The sequence below is a fragment of the Tribolium castaneum genome, chromosome 3 (assembly GCF_031307605.1).
Source record: "Tribolium castaneum strain GA2 chromosome 3, icTriCast1.1, whole genome shotgun sequence".
NCBI lineage: Eukaryota > Metazoa > Arthropoda > Insecta > Coleoptera > Tenebrionidae > Tribolium > Tribolium castaneum.
The window spans coordinates 23471769-23490577 of NC_087396.1; the positions used below are offsets into that span (position 1 = coordinate 23471769).

General features: G+C 39.7%; 5 protein-coding genes across 8 annotated transcripts; 3 read left to right on the forward strand and 2 right to left on the reverse strand.

The window, feature by feature from the left end:
• Nucleotides 1-1143: 1143 nt before the first annotated feature.
• Sps1 (Selenophosphate synthetase 1) lies at nt 1144-4294 on the forward strand. The gene is made up of 3 exons (XM_963592.5): nt 1144-2233; nt 2314-2718; nt 3352-4294. Exons 1-3 carry the CDS (start codon nt 1928-1930, stop codon nt 3862-3864), a joined length of 1224 nt encoding a protein of 407 aa, XP_968685.1. The 5' UTR covers nt 1144-1927; the 3' UTR covers nt 3865-4294.
• Nucleotides 4295-4338: 44 nt separating this feature from the next.
• On the reverse strand, nt 4339-5850 carry LOC657197 (uncharacterized protein). The gene is made up of 5 exons (XM_963668.4): nt 5646-5850; nt 5422-5598; nt 5175-5374; nt 4620-5125; nt 4339-4570 (listed from the first exon to the last, which is right to left on the reverse strand). The coding sequence occupies exons 1-5, from the start codon at nt 5700-5702 to the stop codon at nt 4380-4382; spliced, it is 1131 nt and encodes a 376-aa protein (XP_968761.1). The 5' UTR covers nt 5703-5850; the 3' UTR covers nt 4339-4379.
• A 50-nt stretch (nt 5851-5900) lies between these two features.
• Nucleotides 5901-13184, forward strand: Dab (Disabled). Of its 4 annotated transcripts, none has more exons than XM_008196876.3 (12): nt 5901-6515; nt 6575-6804; nt 6849-6992; nt 7809-7946; nt 7992-8207; nt 8261-8585; nt 8935-10572; nt 10683-10919; nt 10988-11270; nt 11323-11519; nt 11568-11831; nt 11951-13184. In XM_008196876.3, the coding sequence occupies exons 1-12, from the start codon at nt 6479-6481 to the stop codon at nt 12901-12903; spliced, it is 4662 nt and encodes a 1553-aa protein (XP_008195098.1). In that variant the 5' UTR covers nt 5901-6478; the 3' UTR covers nt 12904-13184. The 4 variants fall into 4 exon arrangements, with proteins under 4 accessions (XP_008195098.1, XP_008195101.1, XP_008195099.1 ...); XM_008196879.3 differs by having other exon boundaries at nt 8983-10572; XM_008196877.3 differs by having other exon boundaries at nt 6590-6804.
• A 152-nt stretch (nt 13185-13336) lies between these two features.
• Nucleotides 13337-14412, forward strand: PIG-F (Phosphatidylinositol glycan anchor biosynthesis class F). The gene is made up of 2 exons (XM_963811.2): nt 13337-13639; nt 13687-14412. The coding sequence occupies exon 2, from the start codon at nt 13702-13704 to the stop codon at nt 14371-14373; it is 672 nt and encodes a 223-aa protein (XP_968904.1). The 5' UTR covers nt 13337-13639; nt 13687-13701; the 3' UTR covers nt 14374-14412.
• A 75-nt stretch (nt 14413-14487) lies between these two features.
• On the reverse strand, nt 14488-17654 carry LOC657424 (calcium-independent phospholipase A2-gamma). The gene is made up of 7 exons (XM_008196880.3): nt 17386-17654; nt 16622-16964; nt 16428-16565; nt 16099-16375; nt 15843-16048; nt 15226-15417; nt 14488-15177 (listed from the first exon to the last, which is right to left on the reverse strand). Exons 1-7 carry the CDS (start codon nt 17442-17444, stop codon nt 14683-14685), a joined length of 1710 nt encoding a protein of 569 aa, XP_008195102.1. The 5' UTR covers nt 17445-17654; the 3' UTR covers nt 14488-14682.
• Nucleotides 17655-18809: the final 1155 nt, after the last annotated feature.

Here is an 18809-nt window from a genome sequence, read left to right on the forward strand (position 1 = left end):
GAAAATATCGCGCCAAAAGTGTTGTTTTGTCACTCATCGTTCAACGTGTTACCGGAAGTATGTAGCAATTATTTGTTTCATCGTTTAATCAAAGCAAAAATTCTGATTACAGTTCGTTAGTGAGTCAATTCCTGGTGTTGAGCGCCGACCAAAAAGATAAGTATCTCTTGTTTTGTTAATATAACCTCATCTTTTTGATTGGTGTTTCTTTCTATTTTAAAGGCATTGGTCTCTGGGCTGGAGTGACGGATTTTTGATTTCTACTACTCAAGCGAACTTTAGTCATGGCTGGTTATCGCAAATATTCCTGCAAATACCCCGGATGCACCAGTGGTTATGTTCCCAACAAAGGACATGCCAACAAGCATTTCTTCACCTTCCCTAAGAATCTAAAGCTTCACGAATTGTGGAGGAATGCCTGCAAAATTGAGGATCCTGTAAGTTCAAAATTTTGGCGTTTTCTCGATTTAGGGTATTTCAGAATTTACTTTTAAGTTTCTTATTTGCGCTCGAGTGTGTCAGTGCACTGCATGTACCTCCTCGTGGTCGTAGCGTGGGCAACTGTTTGCTGACAGACAAGGTAAAAGTCATTGCAAAGAAGGCCTTATTTTGTTTTAAGTCTGGAGCAGACAGGCAAAACATGCCAACACTAACTGATTTAATTTTTTGATAATTTTTGTATAATTAAGAAATAATACAATACTTTAATTTTTTGAAAAATTTAATTTGTTATGTTACTCAAGTGTACAATAAAAATGTTAACAAAATCTGTGTTTTATTACCCCAAAACAACTTTTTTTGTAAGTTTCATTGCAAATTTTGTTTAAAATAAATATAAAATGTTTTCATTTCGTTTAAAATGAAAATATTTTTTTTTATTTTAAACAATTTGCAATAAAACTTGTAAGATAAAAATAATAAAAAACAGAATATAAAAGGAATTTATTCAAACGTGGCGCTTTACCGTGGTAGTAACGCACTTCAGCACCAGAGGCGCTGTATTCTCGTGTTGCCAGTGATTTACTAGGGAATTATCACTTCTTAACCTTTACTGTTCTGTGCTGGTTACTAGGAATAACAAAACGGTAAGTAAAAGTAATATAAAAATTCAAAATTTACTAATTATTTATTCATACTAAAAGTGAAAAGTACAATTGCTACAGTTGTTAATAGTAATACGACTCGTTTGCGCACAATTAGAACTGAATCAGTTGCATTAGTCACAGAACTCAGAGGCCGTTGTATATTACTCCTATTATTATAATAGTCATGTTATATAATTCCTCTCTTCTACAAGTCCACTTTCAATCAATACTTTTTATCGAATTAATCTCTATGGGGCAACCAACAACACACGCCATAACTGTCAACTGTCGAAAACAGTCAACAACAGTCAAATAATTGAAATAAAACATAGAGCGAGTGTTTTTTAACGGGTTAACCACGCAATTTGAACGACCTGTTGGTTTGTTGTTGCAAAAGTCTGCCGTGTTTTTGCAAAATTTTTGGAAATCGTCAGTGGCAACGTTGGAATGAATCCGGCAACGTGCGTCGGGAATTACTATCTTTTGAGAAATTGCAGCGCCTTCTCTGACCGTCTTCCCAAAGAGTCAGTGGCCCCAACCCCATTGCTGTGCAGGTCACAGTGTGGCACTTACACCCCGGGGGCTCTTTTTTGCGTGGCTTGTTTGGGTTTTGTTTGTTTGAAATCGAACCGTTGTTGAAAATTTTGACAACCTCGTGAATAGTTGCGCATCGCGAACGGACCAATGGGATGGTTGCTCGGTTCTGGTCATGCGCAGAACCGGTGGGCTGTGGAGGAAGAGGTAGCCATTTTGTGAGCGTCGGTTGATTGTTTGAGAAACGCTCTGTTGACGAGCTAGTGTTTTTAACACGCTAGTACCCAGCATAAAGTTTCAAAGCCGGTATGGGTGATTACCAAGTGACTGGGGTCCAGCAGGATGCGATGGGGGCTGTCCAGCTGGAGCTGGGTGGAAATCCGAATGCTCTTGCTTTGCGGCGGCCTTTTGACCCTTTGGCGCACGACTTGGAGGCCAGTTTCCGGCTAACGCGCTTTGCCGACCTCAAGGGACGTGGCTGCAAGGTGCCCCAGGAGGTGCTCAACAAGCTGGTGGAGGGGCTCCAGCAGGACTACAACACGGCCGCCGAACACGAACATGCCCACTTTATGCATATGGCCATACCCCGCATCGGCATCGGACTCGATTGCTCGGTAAGGGAATTTGCTGAAAGTCTCGGTGGTTTGCGAAGTCAAGTGACCTACAAGTGACAAATCAAATGTTTTGGTCTTAGGTGACGCCGGTGCGCCATGGGGGCCTGTGCTTGGTCCAGACGACAGACTTCTTCTACCCACTGGTGGACGACCCGTACATGATGGGGAAGATCGCTTGTGCCAATGTCCTGAGTGACTTGTATGCCATGGGGGTGACAGAGTGCGACAATATGCTGATGTTGTTGGGGGTCAGTACGAAGATGACTGAAAAGGAGCGAGATGTTGTGATTCCCCTAATTATGAGAGGTTTCAAAGATTCTGCCCTGGAAGCTGGAACAACTGTAACAGGTGGACAAACCGTTGTGAATCCCTGGTGTACGATTGGTGGTATTGCCACAACTGTCTGTCAACCGAATGAATATATCGTGCCGGATAATGCCGTTGTTGGAGATGTGCTCGTACTCACCAAGCCACTTGGAACGCAAGTACGTAAATTATTAGTTTTATGTGAAGTGGTCCAGTTTTGCCAAATCTTGCGAATGAACTGAGTTTGTATCTTTTAAAAACGTTTTTCGCACTAGCGTAGCATACTCTTGCGAAGAAGACCGAATTTGATCGATGTTTTCGTTTACAATTCCAAAAACTGCGGAAATTCCAGAAAAATTCCACCGGAATTCCTGTGATTCCAATATTCCGTAGTAATTACAGATTATAGCCAATATAATGCTGATACTTTTAGGAAATTTAAAGTAATTTTTATTCTAAGTAATCTCTTATAATTCCAAAAATTAATTTCTTGAATTCTTGCAACGCAAGATACCTTGTGAACGTATGTTTCATCTTACACTATAAACAAATAATAAAAACGAATGCTAAGTGGCTATAGTTCATTATGCTTGCGTAGTTTTTTTTAACTTTCTCATAAAGAGACGAATTTTTTATTTTTGGTGCAACATTAACGAAATAAAAACAGTGCTGTGTAAACCAATGTGTGATGTCAGTTTTTTATTTCTATAAAATGATCGGATCTAGTGAATTTTTACGACTAAGTTACAAGATTCTTTGCCAGATTCCCAACTTGTGTTTGGCCAGAGATTGAATTGGCAAAATTTTTGCAGGTGGCCGTCAACGCACACCAGTGGTTGGACCAGCCCGAGCGCTGGAACCGAATAAAGTTAGTTGTAAGTGAAGAGGACGTGCGTAAAGCGTATCATCGTGCAATGGACTCGATGGCGCGGTTGAATCGCATCGCTAGCAGATTGATGCATAAATATAATGCCCATGGAGCTACAGATGTGACAGGCTTTGGTCTGTTAGGTCACGCACAAACGTTAGCTTCGCATCAGAAGAACGAGGTTTCGTTCGTTATTCATAACTTGCCCGTAATTGCGAAAATGGCAGCCGTAGCCAAGGCTTGCGGTAACATGTTCCAACTTTTGCAAGGACATTCGGCTGAAACGTCAGGAGGACTTTTGATCTGTTTGCCGCGAGAACAAGCGGCCGCTTATTGTAAAGATATAGAAAAACAAGAAGGTTATCAAGCTTGGATCATTGGGATTGTTGAAAAGGGGAACCGAACTGCTAGGATTATTGATAAGCCTCGGGTTATTGAAGTTCCGGCTAAAGAATAAGTACATTTCAATATTCCAAGTATTGATGTTTATGACTGGCCGTTAATTTTCTAGCTGCCTAGGTCATAAGCGCTATGAATAACAGTTTCAACCTAAAGTCGTTTATTTTCAAATATTTTTCCAAGATGTTCAAAGAAGTGCATGTTTATGAATACTATTTTTGTTGTTGAATACTGTTACCATTCGCTTCTTGTAGTTTCAATATTTTCCCTTAAAGCAGTTTATAAAGATTTATTTAGCTTTTGTTATCAAATTTATTTAGTGATGCATTTTCCACTAAAACTAATCTCAGATTCTCGTTAGTAGACTATGTATCTTGTACAAAATTTCGTTTCGTATTTATGTTTCGTCATAGAGTTTTAGAAATAGGTAAAAGTCGTATTGGTATTTTGTATAATAATTTTTCAAATAATTAAGTATTCTACTGACACTGTGCAGTTTTTCTTCCAGTTCCCCCACACAAAACAAAAGATGTAACGAGTAAAAATTTTATTAAAAAATTAAGTTTATAAATGTTACTTCTTCATTGCTTTCTTTATTCTAATCATCTTTTTCCGTTTATTTCCTCCAAGTTTTTTCTTGAACTGGTTATTTTTTCTTAGATTGTTTCGCACTTTTGCCCTAACAATAAGCTTTATATCTCTTCTCTGCTGGCTAAACTCGGATTTGTTTTCTGAAGCTAATCTTTTGATAAAGTCGGACCCCTCTAAAATTAATTGAAAATTTGTAACATACAGAACTAGAAAAAAAATTACCTTGCAAGCGATAATCATCTTCCTTCAAGAAGAATGGTTCAAACCACGTTCTTACAGTGTTTGTCTGAGCCTTTGTTTCAAATTCTTCAGGTTTTTTCGTAGTTTCCGCATTTTTGGGTTCTTCCGGTTCATCGTCTGACGAATCGTAATGGAAGGGATTGTCATTCAGGAAAGCGTTATTCCGTATTTTATTGTTGGTTTGTGTTTCATAATTTTCGATCGAGTTATTTAGTTCGTCTTTTTCTTCCTGTCCGAACAATTTTAATAGGCTAAATTCTTGTTTCTCTTCAAGTGTACTTTTTAAACCATCTTCTACTTTATAAAAAATCTCTTTTGAAACAACTGGCTGCTCTTGCTCTTGAATATTGGAATCTTCTTTCTGTGCATCTTTCAGTTTTTTCTTTTTCTTGGTTTTTGGAGCAGACTCATCTTGAGTTACACTCACATGGAATTTCACATGATCTGACTGTGAGGGATCATACCGCACCATTCGCTTTTTCTTTGACCTAAACAATTAAACCCTTGTATAAAAAAATAACTAACACCGACACTTACCCATCCTCTTGCACCTTAACATCTTTCGTCTTTATTTTGGTTCCCAAAACTTGCTCTAAAATATTCAACTCGTGTTTCTTCTCGTCTTCAAGCGAGCACTCGCCATTTACGACATTTTCCTCTTCGTCATTAGCATCAGCAAACCGTTCGTCCAACGCAAACCTTTTATCACCCTTGTATTTCGTCTGTAGCTCAAAAAGCTGCAACAAAACATGAGCAAAGCAATACCACATTTTAATTATTTTACTTGGTGCCCTTTCTTGCCACTAAACTGAGGCTTTAATTCAAACCTCAAATCGTCTTCAGCTTCGTCGTCACTTTCGAAAAGCGACTTTTGAGGCTCATGGTGCGAACTCGCACCGTTAAGCTGAGAGGAGTCGTCCAGATTTTCGCGAAAAATAATTTTTTTGTTGGGCTTTCCATCCTTAAAAGCGTGTTTTATTTAAATACAATCGAGCACAAAAAACTTACGACGTTGGTGAGAGCATCTTTTATAATCAACTTTTGCTTATCAAGGGTTTTAACCATTTCGTCAAAATTATAAAATAACGAGGTTATAACGGTAAGGTTATGTTAAAACCAGGTTATGTCAAGTCGGTTACAAAACTAATTTCCCTAACTTGATTTAAATTTTTTCTTTCGAAAAGGTTTTTTCCAAAAAATTTTCAAAAATTGCAATTCAATTGCATTAGAATTGCACGAGTAAATGGATGGTTTTGGACTAAAGACGAGAAAATGCGGGGAAATTGCAGTAATTGCACAAACAACTGTTATGGAAGAGATGAAACCATGATGGTATGACGTTACTGTGATGGATGCCGCTTTTATGGTACATTTATCTCCATGACGGTGGTTTCTTGTGATTTCGGAAAATTTGCGCCCCAAGTTGGAAGGAACCATTATCCAAATGGTTGAAATACCATCAGAGGGTAGTTTTTCTTTTTTTTTTAACTATTATGGCAAAAATCAGGTGTTGGGTTATTTTCTGGTAAATCGTAGAAATAGAGCTAGAGCTTGTAAACTTTTTCAAAATCAATAAAATGTGATTACACCACGCCGAACTGAGCATGTGCAAGCTTCAACCCCAAACTTGCTACACCCCTAAATAGGGTTGATCAATGGATTCAATGATCAATATAAGAATTAATTCAGTGCACACAAAATGAACCACTTTCAGCTAACCGCTCTGTAAATACCCAATTTCCATTATTATGGGAAGTGTAAAGTCAATTTATAATGTGATAAAATGTGATGGTTTGGTCCCGGATGGTTAACAGTGTTTTAAAACCCACCTCTGACTAACCATGCAAACATTACGCAAAAAAACAAGTCCCCTGAAATGTGAGTATCCTTTCGAACGGTTTCCCCGTCTTGCACTCGCTCACTTCTCCCCTTATCAGCGTATTTCCTCTCAGATAAGAACGAGACCACCCGATTCCTGGGCGATGGTGTGAGTTTTAAGGCCAAACTGATCGGGATTTTGGAAGTGTCCGAAGCCAGAGGGGACCGCATGTGCCAGGAGGCCCTGTCTGACCTGAAAATGGCCATCAGAGCGGCAGGGGAGCACAAGCAGCGCATCACAATCAACATTGCAATTGACGGCTTGCGACTAAGGGACGAAAAAACAGGGGTGCGTACCACCACCAGCTTTAACCCCCTAATAGTGGCTTTCAGGACTCCCTCTACCACCACCCGGTCCACAAAATCTCCTTCATCGCTCAGGACATGACCGACTCAAGGGCCTTTGGCTACATTTTCGGCTCCCCGGACACCGGCCACCGGTTTTTCGGCATCAAAACGGACAAAGCCGCCAGCCAAGTAAGTCAAGTGGGCAACACAGAGCCCTAACAGACTCGGAAAGTAACCACTCACAACTTTATACTTAATTCAAGTCACAAAAATAACAGTATGGACAACTATAGTGGCGGTCAGCTCGATTTGCGTGTGCGTCATCAATTTCATTTTTTCATTACCAACACAAAGCTATAAAAAATTATCAAAAACAATGCAAATTTAAACAGCTAAGGGCTACCTAAGGGTGGTATCCTTGAACATTAATTTACATGTGCACTTCGACAACACCGTCAAGTGTCACGAATTTGTCAACCTGACATTGACAGTAAATTATAGACGTCATCGCATGGTTGTCGAAAGTGTTATCGGTGTTAATCGCAAGTATTTTCTGTTCGTTTATTGTGTTTTGTGATTTGCGTTTCGTTAGGTTTTTGATTCTGCGTTTATTAGTTCTTGTTTTGTGAATCTGTATTTTTTGTAACAACTCATAATTTAAACACTTTGTAACCTCAAAAAGTATTTGATAGTTTGTCACCGCTATGCCCCTGCTATGTAAACTTAGTGACAGAAATGTCAGTTGACGCACACGCAAACGGAGCTGAGCGCTACCATATCAATGAAACTCCTGGTAAAAAATGAGCAATAAACTCGTTAACAAACTACTTATAGTCAAAAAAGTAAAAAAGTTACTACTAGAATACTATATATAATTTTCAATATGTGTAGAGTTACCTGAGTAATTACTTTTATTACTGTTATAAAATTGTGACGTTTGTTGATGTTGCCAACTTAATTTCAAAATCATGGCCTATTGGATGGTGGTACAAGTGCCCCTTTTAGGTGGTTATAGCCATGAGGGACTTGTTCCAAGTGGTTTTCGCCCTCAAGAAGAAGGAAATTGAGTTGGCCAAGCAACATTTGGACAAGAGTCGGTTCACAAGCTCGCCCCTCTTCTCAGATTCTGTCTCAGCATCAAAGGTACAGTTCACCGATTTGCCAATTTTGTTAAATGGGGGTTTGTAGCCTGTGAGCCAGGAAATCGCCAAAAGCGCGGCCAATGACAGTAAGGCGTCGAATTCCGAGGGTAAAACGAGCGGGACAGCGGTGGCCGACTTGGTGGACTTGGAGTTGGAGCTGAACAGCCTTCAGCAGGGCCTCAACCAGATGGAAAGGATCACTCCGTCTGATCCGTTCGGCTCGAAGGATGACCCGTTTGGTGATAGTTTTACGAGTTATACTGTAAGGCAATGTTTAAGGTCTGGATTATTTGGTATAATTTTTGTATAATTTAGAAGCCGATTTTGCCACCGCCTCCGTCTTCTGGAAGGGAGAGGTCGAGTCGAAGTTCGGATTCCAGCAGTGTTTTTAGTCCGCGGACACCGCACACTGCAACCAGTTTGGACGCAAGTTGTGATAATAGTTTAATTAAGTCGAGAGATGAAAAAATTAAAAAAGACGCTTTTCCGCATCATGACGATGATTGGTTCACTCAGTCCACGAAAAGCATATTCAAAGAACCTCCCCTAGTGCCTGAACCCACCAAAGATGAAAAACACGAAATGACCAAGCAGGAGATTTTGTCACAATTTGATGTTTTCACAGAGTTAGATCCACTTGGTAAGGTTTTATTTTACGCAACAATATTTTTTTTCTTTTTGTTAGTCGTAATTTTAGTTGGTTTTCATGTCAAGTTAAACACACCATATCACATGTCCGAAAAAAGTACGCTGTGAGATATTTTTTGCACGGCGATTACAACGGAGCCGGAATTTTTCTCGTCGTAATCGGCATTTCATAATCAAAAATCACAAAATTTTAAAGGCGCATATTTAGTTTTAACTCGAAAGTTCGTCACCCAATACAATATCTGTGGTAAAATAAAATAATTATCCTTTTTATTTTTTTTATTAGGAACTTAATTTCGAGTTTCCTTTAAATACGTGACACGTATTTTATTTTACCTTAGGTACTGGTAGAAGTAAGCCATATATTGATAAGAAACATTTCTTTCAAGAACTAAAAAACCCGCCAAAAAAAGCTCTCAATGATTTGGTGTCCCAATCCCAGCAGCAAGAGCCGACTTTATTCCCGAAAAAGCCGCAAAAAATATCCAACGATTTCGCGCCGGACCCCTTCGGCGAAGACCCCTTCGTAACGGAGGACCCCTTCGCCGAAGCGGACCCCTTCGAAACGGAATTCTCCAGCTTCAAATCCAAACCACTCAACGACTTCGACACCTTACCAGTGTTCCAACCAGCAACCCTCTCAAAATCGCCCAAAGGACCAATCGACCACCAATCGAACCACGACAAATTCACAAGACTGCACGAAACCGCCAGCTTGGACATGTCCTCGGGCTCGGAGTGCGCCCCCGAGCCCCCGCCGCGCCCCGAAGCCACCCTCATGCAAATCAAGCCGCCGCCCCTGCCCCCCAAAAAACAAAACGACTTTTCGGTGAAACCCCCGCCCAGGCCGCCCCACGCTGACTACGATTACATGGACGAGTACGAAACGGCCCCAAACAGTCTCGAGTTTATCAAAACTTTGGATAAAAGCCCCCCCATTCCGGTGCCAGTTCGCAAAACTAAGTTTGAACCAACTTTCGGGATAGTTCCAGAACGGCCGAAAAAAACCTTCAGTGTGCAATCAAGCGAAGAGGATTATTTAACACCGGTGGCGCCCGAGCCAAAACGGACGTCCCCGATTTTGTTACCGCCGCCTCAAAGATCGCTCAAGAAGCAGAATATGCAAGTGACTGTGGCTTCGTATTTGGAGACGAAGCCGAATTTAATTACAAGTACGGCCGAAGGCTTGGACATAACTTTGAGTCAATTGACGTTAAGCGGCTTGAATGAGTTGGCCACCAAGCTGAATATTCCGACAAATCAGTTGAGTAATATGACTCTAGTCCAATTGACTAATTATTTGTCGAACTTTATCAAATCGAAAAACCAGGCAAGTGCTGTTGAAACGAACAGTAATACCACGGAGGTGTCGACTTTTAACGCCGATTTTGCGGCCAATTTCAACAACTTGAACAGTAACACAAATGAGTCGTACGATCGTTATGCCGTTTTCCGCGAACTGATGAACGAAGAGATCAAGCAAACGAAAATCGATACAGAACCGGAGGAGCTCAAGGAAAAGAAAGCCACGTCAGTTGATACTAATGTCAATACAATTTACAACAAAACTGTTGACAATGATGCTAAAGATAAATACGCGGCGTTGCGCGAAATCGTCGAAAGTGAGTTGAAGTTGAGCGAAACGAAGAACGAGAACGAGCAGAATTTACTGAATGAAGAAGTGTCAAAGGATGAGACTGTTAATAATGACGATAAGTTTAGTGAGGAAGGAAAAGTTTCGCCCAAATTTAATCTAATTGAGTATAGTACTGTTGATAAGGAGGAAAAAGTGTTAAAGTCGCCAAAATCGCCGGTTAATAAAGCTAAAAGTCCGGTCCCTGTGGCCATTACCGAAATAATGCAAAGTAATGCGAGGCTGAATTCCGGGTCATTGTCGGATGTTGTCAGTGGGAGTTCGCCCGAGGTTGATAACACGGGGAGCAATTCAGAAATGGGCAAAAAGCCAGAGGATGCCGCAGGTATTTTCATCATTTTAATTTGTCTTTAAGTTGCCTATGGTTTTTGAAACAATTTTTTTAACTTGATTTATGAAAAAAAAAACTAAATAGGTAAATAATTAAAATGTTAGGTGAGAGTTGGGCCATTTTCGACCAGGGAAATGTTCCGCCTGAGTCGGTGAAGGAAAAGCAAGCAGTTCAGAGTGAAGAAGGCGTCTCGCCTTGGTCAAGTGATTCGAAGGAATTTGGTAATAATTCTCCCCCAGATTGGCGCCGTGGTGATTCGGAAAGTGGCGGTGATCGTTGGACGAAACGAAGAGGTAGACGGGACCAAGAAGGCTGGTGGGACACTTCCGCAGAACCAGAAGGTAAAGTACATACAGTGTTACCAACGAGCTTACATAAAAACGTAAAAAAAAATAATATTTTCTTTTAGTGCAATATTATCCCTCTAATCGCCGGTCTACCGATAGTTACGAGGATGAGTATTACGAATGTTACGAGAAACCGAGACGTCGGAAACAGACGGTTTACGTTCATGGTGGAAGTCAAGGCGCTGGTGGACATTCCTCAAGTTCCCGAGATGTGAGTCCTTGGGAGGAAGAACCCAGACGACGGGATCAGAGAGCAGGATGGGTAAAACATGCGAGACAACATTCGTTTGAAAAACACAGGGATCGGAGACATACCGATAGTTGGGATGATGAAGATGATTACGAGTTAGTTTTTATTTTTTGTTTAATTTTTTCATTTCTATGTTTGATTATTTAGATACGAAGACGAACATGTGCCGCGATTCCATCGCCAAAAATGGGAGATTGAGAGAGAACGGTATAACGCACCACCAAATCGGGAACATGACTTAGACAAGTGGGAAAGTCAATGGAGCGAAGATAGGAGACATAGGCGGAGACGTGAAGGAGAGAGGGATCGGTGGTGTTGTCCAGACTGGGATGTGGGGGAGCATGGTACTATTAATTTTTATTTATTTATGTTTTTATCCTCTTTATTTCCAGAAAAACCTGTAAACAGATACGGTAGTAATCGCTGGACGAATATGGACGGTCCTCCCGGAATGTGGCGAGAACGCAAACACGACGAGCGTTATTACAGTCGCGAATCACAAGAATCTCCCTGGGAAGACGAATATTCGAACGAAGCCGAAGAAGTTTCATCCTCTCATTATTTAACAGCGAGGAGAAACTGGAAGAGGCCGAGCAGTGCGTCGGAAATGGACCGAAAAACAGGCGAGATCAAGTCGCGGCATTATTTTGGAGCAGGTGCGTATTTTTTTTTATTTTCTCTTTTCAAGTGACCTATGACTTTAAATTAAAATATAAAATAAAATAAACAAGACTTTTTTTAATACCTTTTTTATTTTAAAATTTTTTTGTGTTAGGAGGAAGTGACGGGGAGAGGGACCGCCGGTACAAACCCGGCCGCCGCTCCCGCAGCCGAGACTCGCAATATTCGGAGTCTTCCCACCGTCACAAGCCAGAAGGGGGCCCCACACTACGCGGCTCGCACCGAAGTAAGCAGTACGCGAAACAATTCGAAGCCGATTTCGCTGAAATGCCGCCAAAAAAACAAGTTGATAGTACCAAATCCGACCACAGCAGCAATAAGAAAAGCGCCACTTTAGCGAGCAGAAAGAAAAAGGAAAGCCCGAAAGCCGAAGTGAACATTGTTAGCACATTCCCTCGGAAATCAACATCGCGTGCGAAATCGTTGTTTGAGAACGATTTCGTGCCGTCTGAAGACAGTCCAGTGAGTGGGCGTGCGGATGCGAAATTTAGCTTTGAAAACGATTTCGAAACGTCTGAAGCCGAATCTCCGACTGTTGTCAATAAACCGCTGAAAGGGTTGCGACAGCAGAGCATGTTTGAGAAAACAGATAACGAGTTCAGTAAAGAGAGTTTTCGGCAAAGGTCACTTAAAGAGTTGAAATTGTCGCCTCGGACGCACCCCAAGCAGAAATCTTTATTTGAAGATGATTTTTCCCCAAGTGGGAAACCCGACCCGTTACCTGAAGACAGTGGCATATCAAGCATCAAGGAGGAGGCGGATCCCAACGATAAAGAAAGCTCATTTAGCACAAACAATGCAACGAATTCTCGGAAAAAGAAACTCAATAAAAATAGGCTCTCCAATAACTTTCAGTCTGATATTAATATAAAAAAGTCTGAATCTGTAAATATTTTCGCGCGGGAAAGCGATCCATTCGATGATGATTTTTTTAGCGAAAACGTGGCTAGTCATGACGGACACCACCATTCGGAGACTTCTCCGAAAACGACGGATCTCAAGTGGACTGATGATTTTGAAGATTTTGATATTGAAGAAAAAAACTGAGCGATTTGATTGTGCACTAACGAGGGCCTCACTCAAATTGCTTCCTACGTCGTCTAAATTAATGTTATTGTTACATAATATAATGCTAGAAGAGCTCGTACTAAGTTAGATGTATTTATTTATACTTAAATAAGGATTTTTAACTATGTGATTCTATGATTCCATGTCAATGCGAACTCTTCGCATGCGTACCGCCAGTGGAAGTTTGATTTGTAAATTAATCCTTTTTTCACTGTAATTTCTACCTCTGTTTTAAATATATCAACTTTAATTTATTGTTAGCCGGGCCCATTATTTACAAATTGAAAACATTGCCACCTTGTCTTAATTTTCATTGTTACAGTGTTGCAAATCGCTAGAAAATAAGTTACCGAGTTATCGCCAACTGAACATCCCGTATAACCAATTCGTGATGTTTTTAAAGAGCATTAAAACTCAGAAAGAGATAAAAACATTGTTAGGTCGAATTTCTGCGTTTTCTAAGGTGAATCCTTAAAAAATCGATTAATAGATTTTGGGGGAAATAACCAAAGGTTGGCGATGCTTAGGGAATTTTCGCACACATATATAACCTAACATATTCATTGTTCTTGAAATAGTTGAAATTATGTGAATTACAGCCCAAACTGTTGAATTTGGGTTGAAATGAGAACTATTATTATTTAAACAGTGCCATGCTAGTTAAACGGCGTTAATCGCAAATTAAATTTTTATCTCATCTCTTGTGACTGTGACGGTTTGTTGATTCTTTTTTTGTTTGAGCAACTAAAACTCTGTTTTCAGACGGCTAGGCCCAAAATGCCGGTGAAATATTTAACCCCCGATTATTCGCAAACACTGCGCTGGAACGACATCCTCACCTCAATGTACTTACTGCTATACTTGAGCTTTTTGTACTACAACAACCTGATTTTATCAATTGGACACTCGGACTCCCTTTACAACATCCTAGGCCTTGCGGCTTTGGAATTTATCAAATATTCGTTTCACGTATCTCGCACAAAAACCAGCTTTTATAAACACCACGCCAAAGACTTTATAAAAAACGTCCTAGTCTTGTTGTTACTCTTTGCCACAATTTACGTCGTTGCTGTTTTGTTCGGAGCGCCTATTCTTTCCGATTTTGAAGAAACTTGCATGTTTTCGTTGATTGTTACAACCTTTACTGCGCTTCCTCTTTGCTTGTATTTTGGGGGTGATAACACAGTACACATGTTCTTGTCACTCGCTTCGTATGATGGTAGCGATGTCCAGAAGTTGTTTATGCTGAAATTGAGGTTGACTCTCTTTGGGGCCTGGCTGGGGGCCATCGTCATACCACTGGACTGGAACAGGCCGTGGCAGGACTGGCCCATCCCTTGCAGCGTGGGGGCCATGGTGGGCTACATGGTCGCCAATTTTGTTACCTCTCTGCTCCAACACCAGTATTTCGCCAAGTTTATCAGAAAGACTGGAAAATATATGCTATGAGTTGTGTTACGCTTAAAATAAATGTCGATTTTCGTTAAATTTGTTTCTGATTGCGTTTTTTGACCAAGCTCTGAGAAAAAAATCGCCCACCAGATATGACAGGGAAGAAAACAATTTGTTACTAAAAAAATTTATTTCAAATTGTCTAAAATAAAAACAGTTCTCCTTAACTTAATAATTATCACAACCATTTCTATCACTAATGGTAGAAGTCGCAAATTGCAACCGAATTGTTGTAAATCTATTAAGACAAATCGAATACAAAACCTAATTTTCTAATCTAAAATAATTGATAATACTCTTATTGTGCTACGCCGTGAGTAACGTTTGCGGCACCCGTCTGAAGCCCCTTATCTCCTGCTGCAGACTCAACCAATCAATGGCTTTCTGACTTAGCGATTTCTCCTGGAGCAAAACCCTTGCAGCTTCGTGAAACTTATCCTCGTTCCGCCTCAAATACATGACAGCATCCCTTAATAACTGCTCCACTTTTTTCGGATCAATTTCCGCAATATCCAACATTTCGGTCAGATACGGATTGAACCGGTAGTAAATACTCGGGGGCAGCAGATCTGAGAGCATTGTGTGCACCCCTTCTGTGTCCGTTGCGCTCTCAATAATGGCATAGAACTTGCTTTTCCACGACGAATTCCGGACCGCTTTCTGGGTGTTGGGGTCGACGGGCAAGGGGATGGTACGGCCGGTGCCAAACGACAGCACGCACTGGATGGGGGCTTCCGGCCAGAGGAGTCTGGCTTCGTGGATTGCCACCGCCGTTGGGTTGTTGAATAAAATACCGCCGTCCTGTATATTTAAAATTTAGTTACATTGTAAATGGTTGGTTGGTGGTACCTGGTGCAGCATGTTCTCCAATTTGAATTCCTCGAAGTAAGTTGGCGCTGCGGCCGATGCCCTCACCGCTTCCCAGATTAAGTGTTTATGGCTTCCCAAATATTGGGACTGCACACGACATGGTAAAGAATAGTTGCGAAAAACGTAAGCTGATAGTCTTGATTGATTTACAACAGCTGATAACACGCAAAGCTGCAAAAATTGGATAAATCAGAGGGCTGTGACTGCAGTTGGGTTGGCAACACCTAGCATAGTGCGTAATGTTATGTTGGTAACCACGTTGGTAACACCGCCAATTTTGCACCTGTCATGTTTTGTTGTCTTGTTAAATTTGAACAAAACTTGTGTTAAAGTTGGGTTTATTGTTGTTTAGTGTCGTTTCTAAAGTGTTAATGATTGAATTTAGTGTGTGTGTTGGTGTTTTTGGTTATTTGAAGGCATTAAAATGGTAAGTGCAACCCCAGTGTGTTGAAAAACACCATTATTGACCCTTATTACGGCTTTTGAAGGTCAACAATGGTCCTTTTCAACTTTTCCAGCTTTTGTACTGTTCGTGCGGAGTGTCAATGTTGCCAACTTAAATCTTTTTTTTTTAATTAACTATTACTAAAGCGTACCCTGGGGCAGTGCGAGCTCCTGGCCGTTGAAATAAGCGTCTGATTGCCAATTTGCTCCTGAAGGAGCTTCTCCCACCGCGCAGTGTCGTAATAAGAGTGGCTCCACACCAGGCTACTTGTGCCCTTGAGCGCAGACTGAGTAAAAATTTGAGTACTCAAATTCTTGTAAATTTCGGAAATTTCATCCAAAGTGTAGCGTTTAACACCTGAAAAAACCCATCAATATTTCGTCTAAAATTGAAATGAAACCACCAACCGACTAAACTGGCAATTATAGCCCCAGTGCTGACGCCACAAATGAGGTCAAACATCTCGGAAATCCGTTTTCCGGTTAACTCTTCCAGTTTTTTCAACATTTCGATTACGAGGATTCCTCGGACTCCGCCCCCGTCGATTGATAAAATGCGGACCCCTTTTCCAGAGACAGGGCCTGCGTACCCCAGTAGGGCCAGTGTTTCGTTGACGGCCCCACTAATTGTGTCGTTATTCGCATTTCCGGTTTTTATTTTTAATAATAAGGGAATTGCGTTGCTCTGGAATTATTATTTCAAGTCATTGGTTTAAATATTGTTATTTATTATTTACCTTAACTGCAAAGTGTTTGGCTTCGGGGTATTTATTCAGGTGCGCATTTAATGCTTCCGTTCGATTCAAAATCGTTTGGTGTGACTTGGCACTTGCCAACAGATCTAAAATTTGATGTGTTCGAGAGGCTACCGATTCCTGAAATTTTTTTTTGTAAGGTTTCAAAATTTATGGCTTCGTAATAATGACTGTACCTTTGTGGTAACGCTATTTTCTTTCCATTTTGGCACAACTTTTTTCATTTCTTTCACACTGTTTTTAGCAACTGTGGTCTCACTTATTTGTTCAGAGTTTTTGAAAATTGGCAATGATAAAGCATTAAAGTATTTTGTCAGGTCGATTCCATTGATTGTTGGTTGGATTCGTTGCAAAAACTTTGTAAATTCTTGATTTAAGGCATTTTCCACAGTCTTCTCGTTTGTGAATTTTGATAGTGTGGTTTTGAGTTGATTGACTAAATTCCACTGGGAAATGATCACGTTTTTTGCTTGCAGTTTTTGGGGGTCCATTGCGTTGGAACTATCACAGTTTAGCTGCCTACAATAAATATTTTGAAAATTGTTTTTATAAAAAATCAAAGTTAAATGGCTGACGTCCAGTCATGAACATAAACGTGATAATAGTTGATAACCTTTTGACAAAAAATAAAATATGACCATTTTTCAGGATTATTAAAAAATTACAAAAAAATGAAAATTAATGCGCACGCATTGCGCGTCACCATCAGCTGTTTTCCTGAGACGGATGTGAACAAAGTGATAATAAAATAGGATAATTAAGATAATAAATTCAAGTTTTAAAAATCACGTAATCAGGAATAATAAACTGGTACTTGCTTCCTCAAAAATCGTATTTTATTTATAATTATCCAAATGTTTGTCCGCTTGAATTCTTTATTTTTTGTGATAAAAAAGTAAAAGTGTGAAATTACCAAATTCCTTATGTAAACTAATCCTACCTTGCGGGAATTTTCCCAACACAATTTTTATAGCGACTTAGGTTCTTCGAAATCGACATTTTTCAACAAATTCACTCCCGAATTTAAAAATACAATTCCTGTCCGTGTTCTCGAATAGTGTTTTAAATTAGCTGTGACACTGGTCGCGGACAATTGCGTGGGTTGTTTAATGTCGTCAAGTATTTTCCGCACTCGCACTGTACTAGAAAAATCCACAGATTGATAATTCGTTCCTCGTCGCTGTTCGATAAATACTAAGCAAATGTTGATAAACAGGGCGATGGAAGGGGTTTGAATTTATTGTCAAGTACGTCGACATCAACGCGATCAAAACAATTTTTGACTGTGTTCATACGCAAATTTAACTAGTACGTAACTGACTGGTAGTAAAAGTAAACAAAGAGACACGTGGGGTGATATTTTTAAAAATCGTACGATGTTTTAGCTCCGCCTTTGCGAAATCACCTCTTATTCATTCGGAAAATATTACACTTTCACCGAATTTAGCGATTGTGTAATAAATTGGATCGAGGACTAATTATAATGGTTCAAAACCTAACTGATTTCAATATAAGTAGTCGGGGTCATGGTTCACATTAAATCGCCAATGCAATGATGCATTTATCAGATTTGCGTTTATAAATTAAAATTCTTACGTATTTTTGTGATCATCAGAGAATTTGCTATCTCAAAAATTCAACCTCAGACACGTATTTTAATATGGAAATAAATCTCTAATCAGAATTATTAATAATAAAACTCTAACTACTTTTTTACAAAATTTCTTATCAGGTCTCTTCTAGAATAAGTTGTTTTTTGCTCAATTTTGCGTTTTCCAGACATCATGAACTTTGAAATCAATAAATAACTTTTTTACTAGCATTTTGTAACAATTTCACAGACACGGACAAAAACTGTCTGTACCTAAATGATGTTAAAACACAATAATTAATGGAAAATTATATAATTTGAGATCGTCTATGTGGAATCTTGTTATTGAACTCTTGTTGTCGTGACTAAAATACTATAAAAAACCTCTGCCAAGTCGCATTTTATGGTGTGACACGTGTGGCAAAACACGTGTATTTACCTGATGTAAAGTGTTTTTTTTTAAATTACTGAACTAAATAGGCATGCTAGAAAATTTTGAGGCTTTTTCCCCCCTTTTTTTAACAAAATATTCATCTTTGATCCCGCAGTTTATTTCAAGCAGACAGAATAATTATTTAATCTAAAATCCTTGTTTATTTTTACACGAATGTGTATATCTCGAACATTTTTTATCTGCAGTTGTAAACAGTTAGTGCTGCTAATAAATGCCACCAGAATCCTTTGTGTGCAAGATTTATCGCATTCGGGTTACATTTTTTACTTTATATCAGTGCAATTTTAAACAAAATGTACTTAAACTACATGAAAATTTT

Excerpts from the sequence above, each read along its gene's own strand:
- Sps1 (XM_963592.5), top strand. The coding sequence starts at position 1,928 with ATGGGTGATTACCAAGTGACTGGGGTCCAGCAGGATGCGATGGGGGCT. Across the intron at positions 2,234-2,313 it reads GCATCGGACTCGATTGCTCG|GTGACGCCGGTGCGCCATGG; the intron begins GTAAGGGAATTT and ends TTTTGGTCTTAG. Across the intron at positions 2,719-3,351 it reads CCAAGCCACTTGGAACGCAA|GTGGCCGTCAACGCACACCA; the intron begins GTACGTAAATTA and ends AAATTTTTGCAG.
- LOC657197 (XM_963668.4), bottom strand. The coding sequence starts at position 5,702 with ATGGTTAAAACCCTTGATAAGCAAAAGTTGATTATAAAAGATGCTCTC. Across the intron at positions 5,126-5,174 it reads GTTAAGGTGCAAGAGGATGG|GTCAAAGAAAAAGCGAATGG; the intron begins GTAAGTGTCGGT and ends TTAATTGTTTAG. Across the intron at positions 4,571-4,619 it reads AGATGATTATCGCTTGCAAG|AGGGGTCCGACTTTATCAAA; the intron begins GTAATTTTTTTT and ends AATTAATTTTAG.
- Dab (XM_008196876.3), top strand. The coding sequence starts at position 6,479 with ATGCAAACATTACGCAAAAAAACAAGTCCCCTGAAAT. Across the intron at positions 6,805-6,848 it reads TAAGGGACGAAAAAACAGGG|GACTCCCTCTACCACCACCC; the intron begins GTGCGTACCACC and ends AGTGGCTTTCAG. Across the intron at positions 10,573-10,682 it reads AAAGCCAGAGGATGCCGCAG|GTGAGAGTTGGGCCATTTTC; the intron begins GTATTTTCATCA and ends TTAAAATGTTAG.
- PIG-F (XM_963811.2), top strand. The coding sequence starts at position 13,702 with ATGCCGGTGAAATATTTAACCCCCGATTATTCGCAAACACTGCGCTGG.
- LOC657424 (XM_008196880.3), bottom strand. The coding sequence starts at position 17,444 with ATGTCGATTTCGAAGAACCTAAGTCGCTATAAAAATTGTGTTGGGAAA. Across the intron at positions 16,965-17,385 it reads GTTGGGAAAATTCCCGCAAG|GCAGCTAAACTGTGATAGTT; the intron begins GTAGGATTAGTT and ends TATTTATTGTAG. Across the intron at positions 15,418-15,842 it reads GGAGCTCGCACTGCCCCAGG|CTTTGCGTGTTATCAGCTGT; the intron begins GTACGCTTTAGT and ends CAATTTTTGCAG.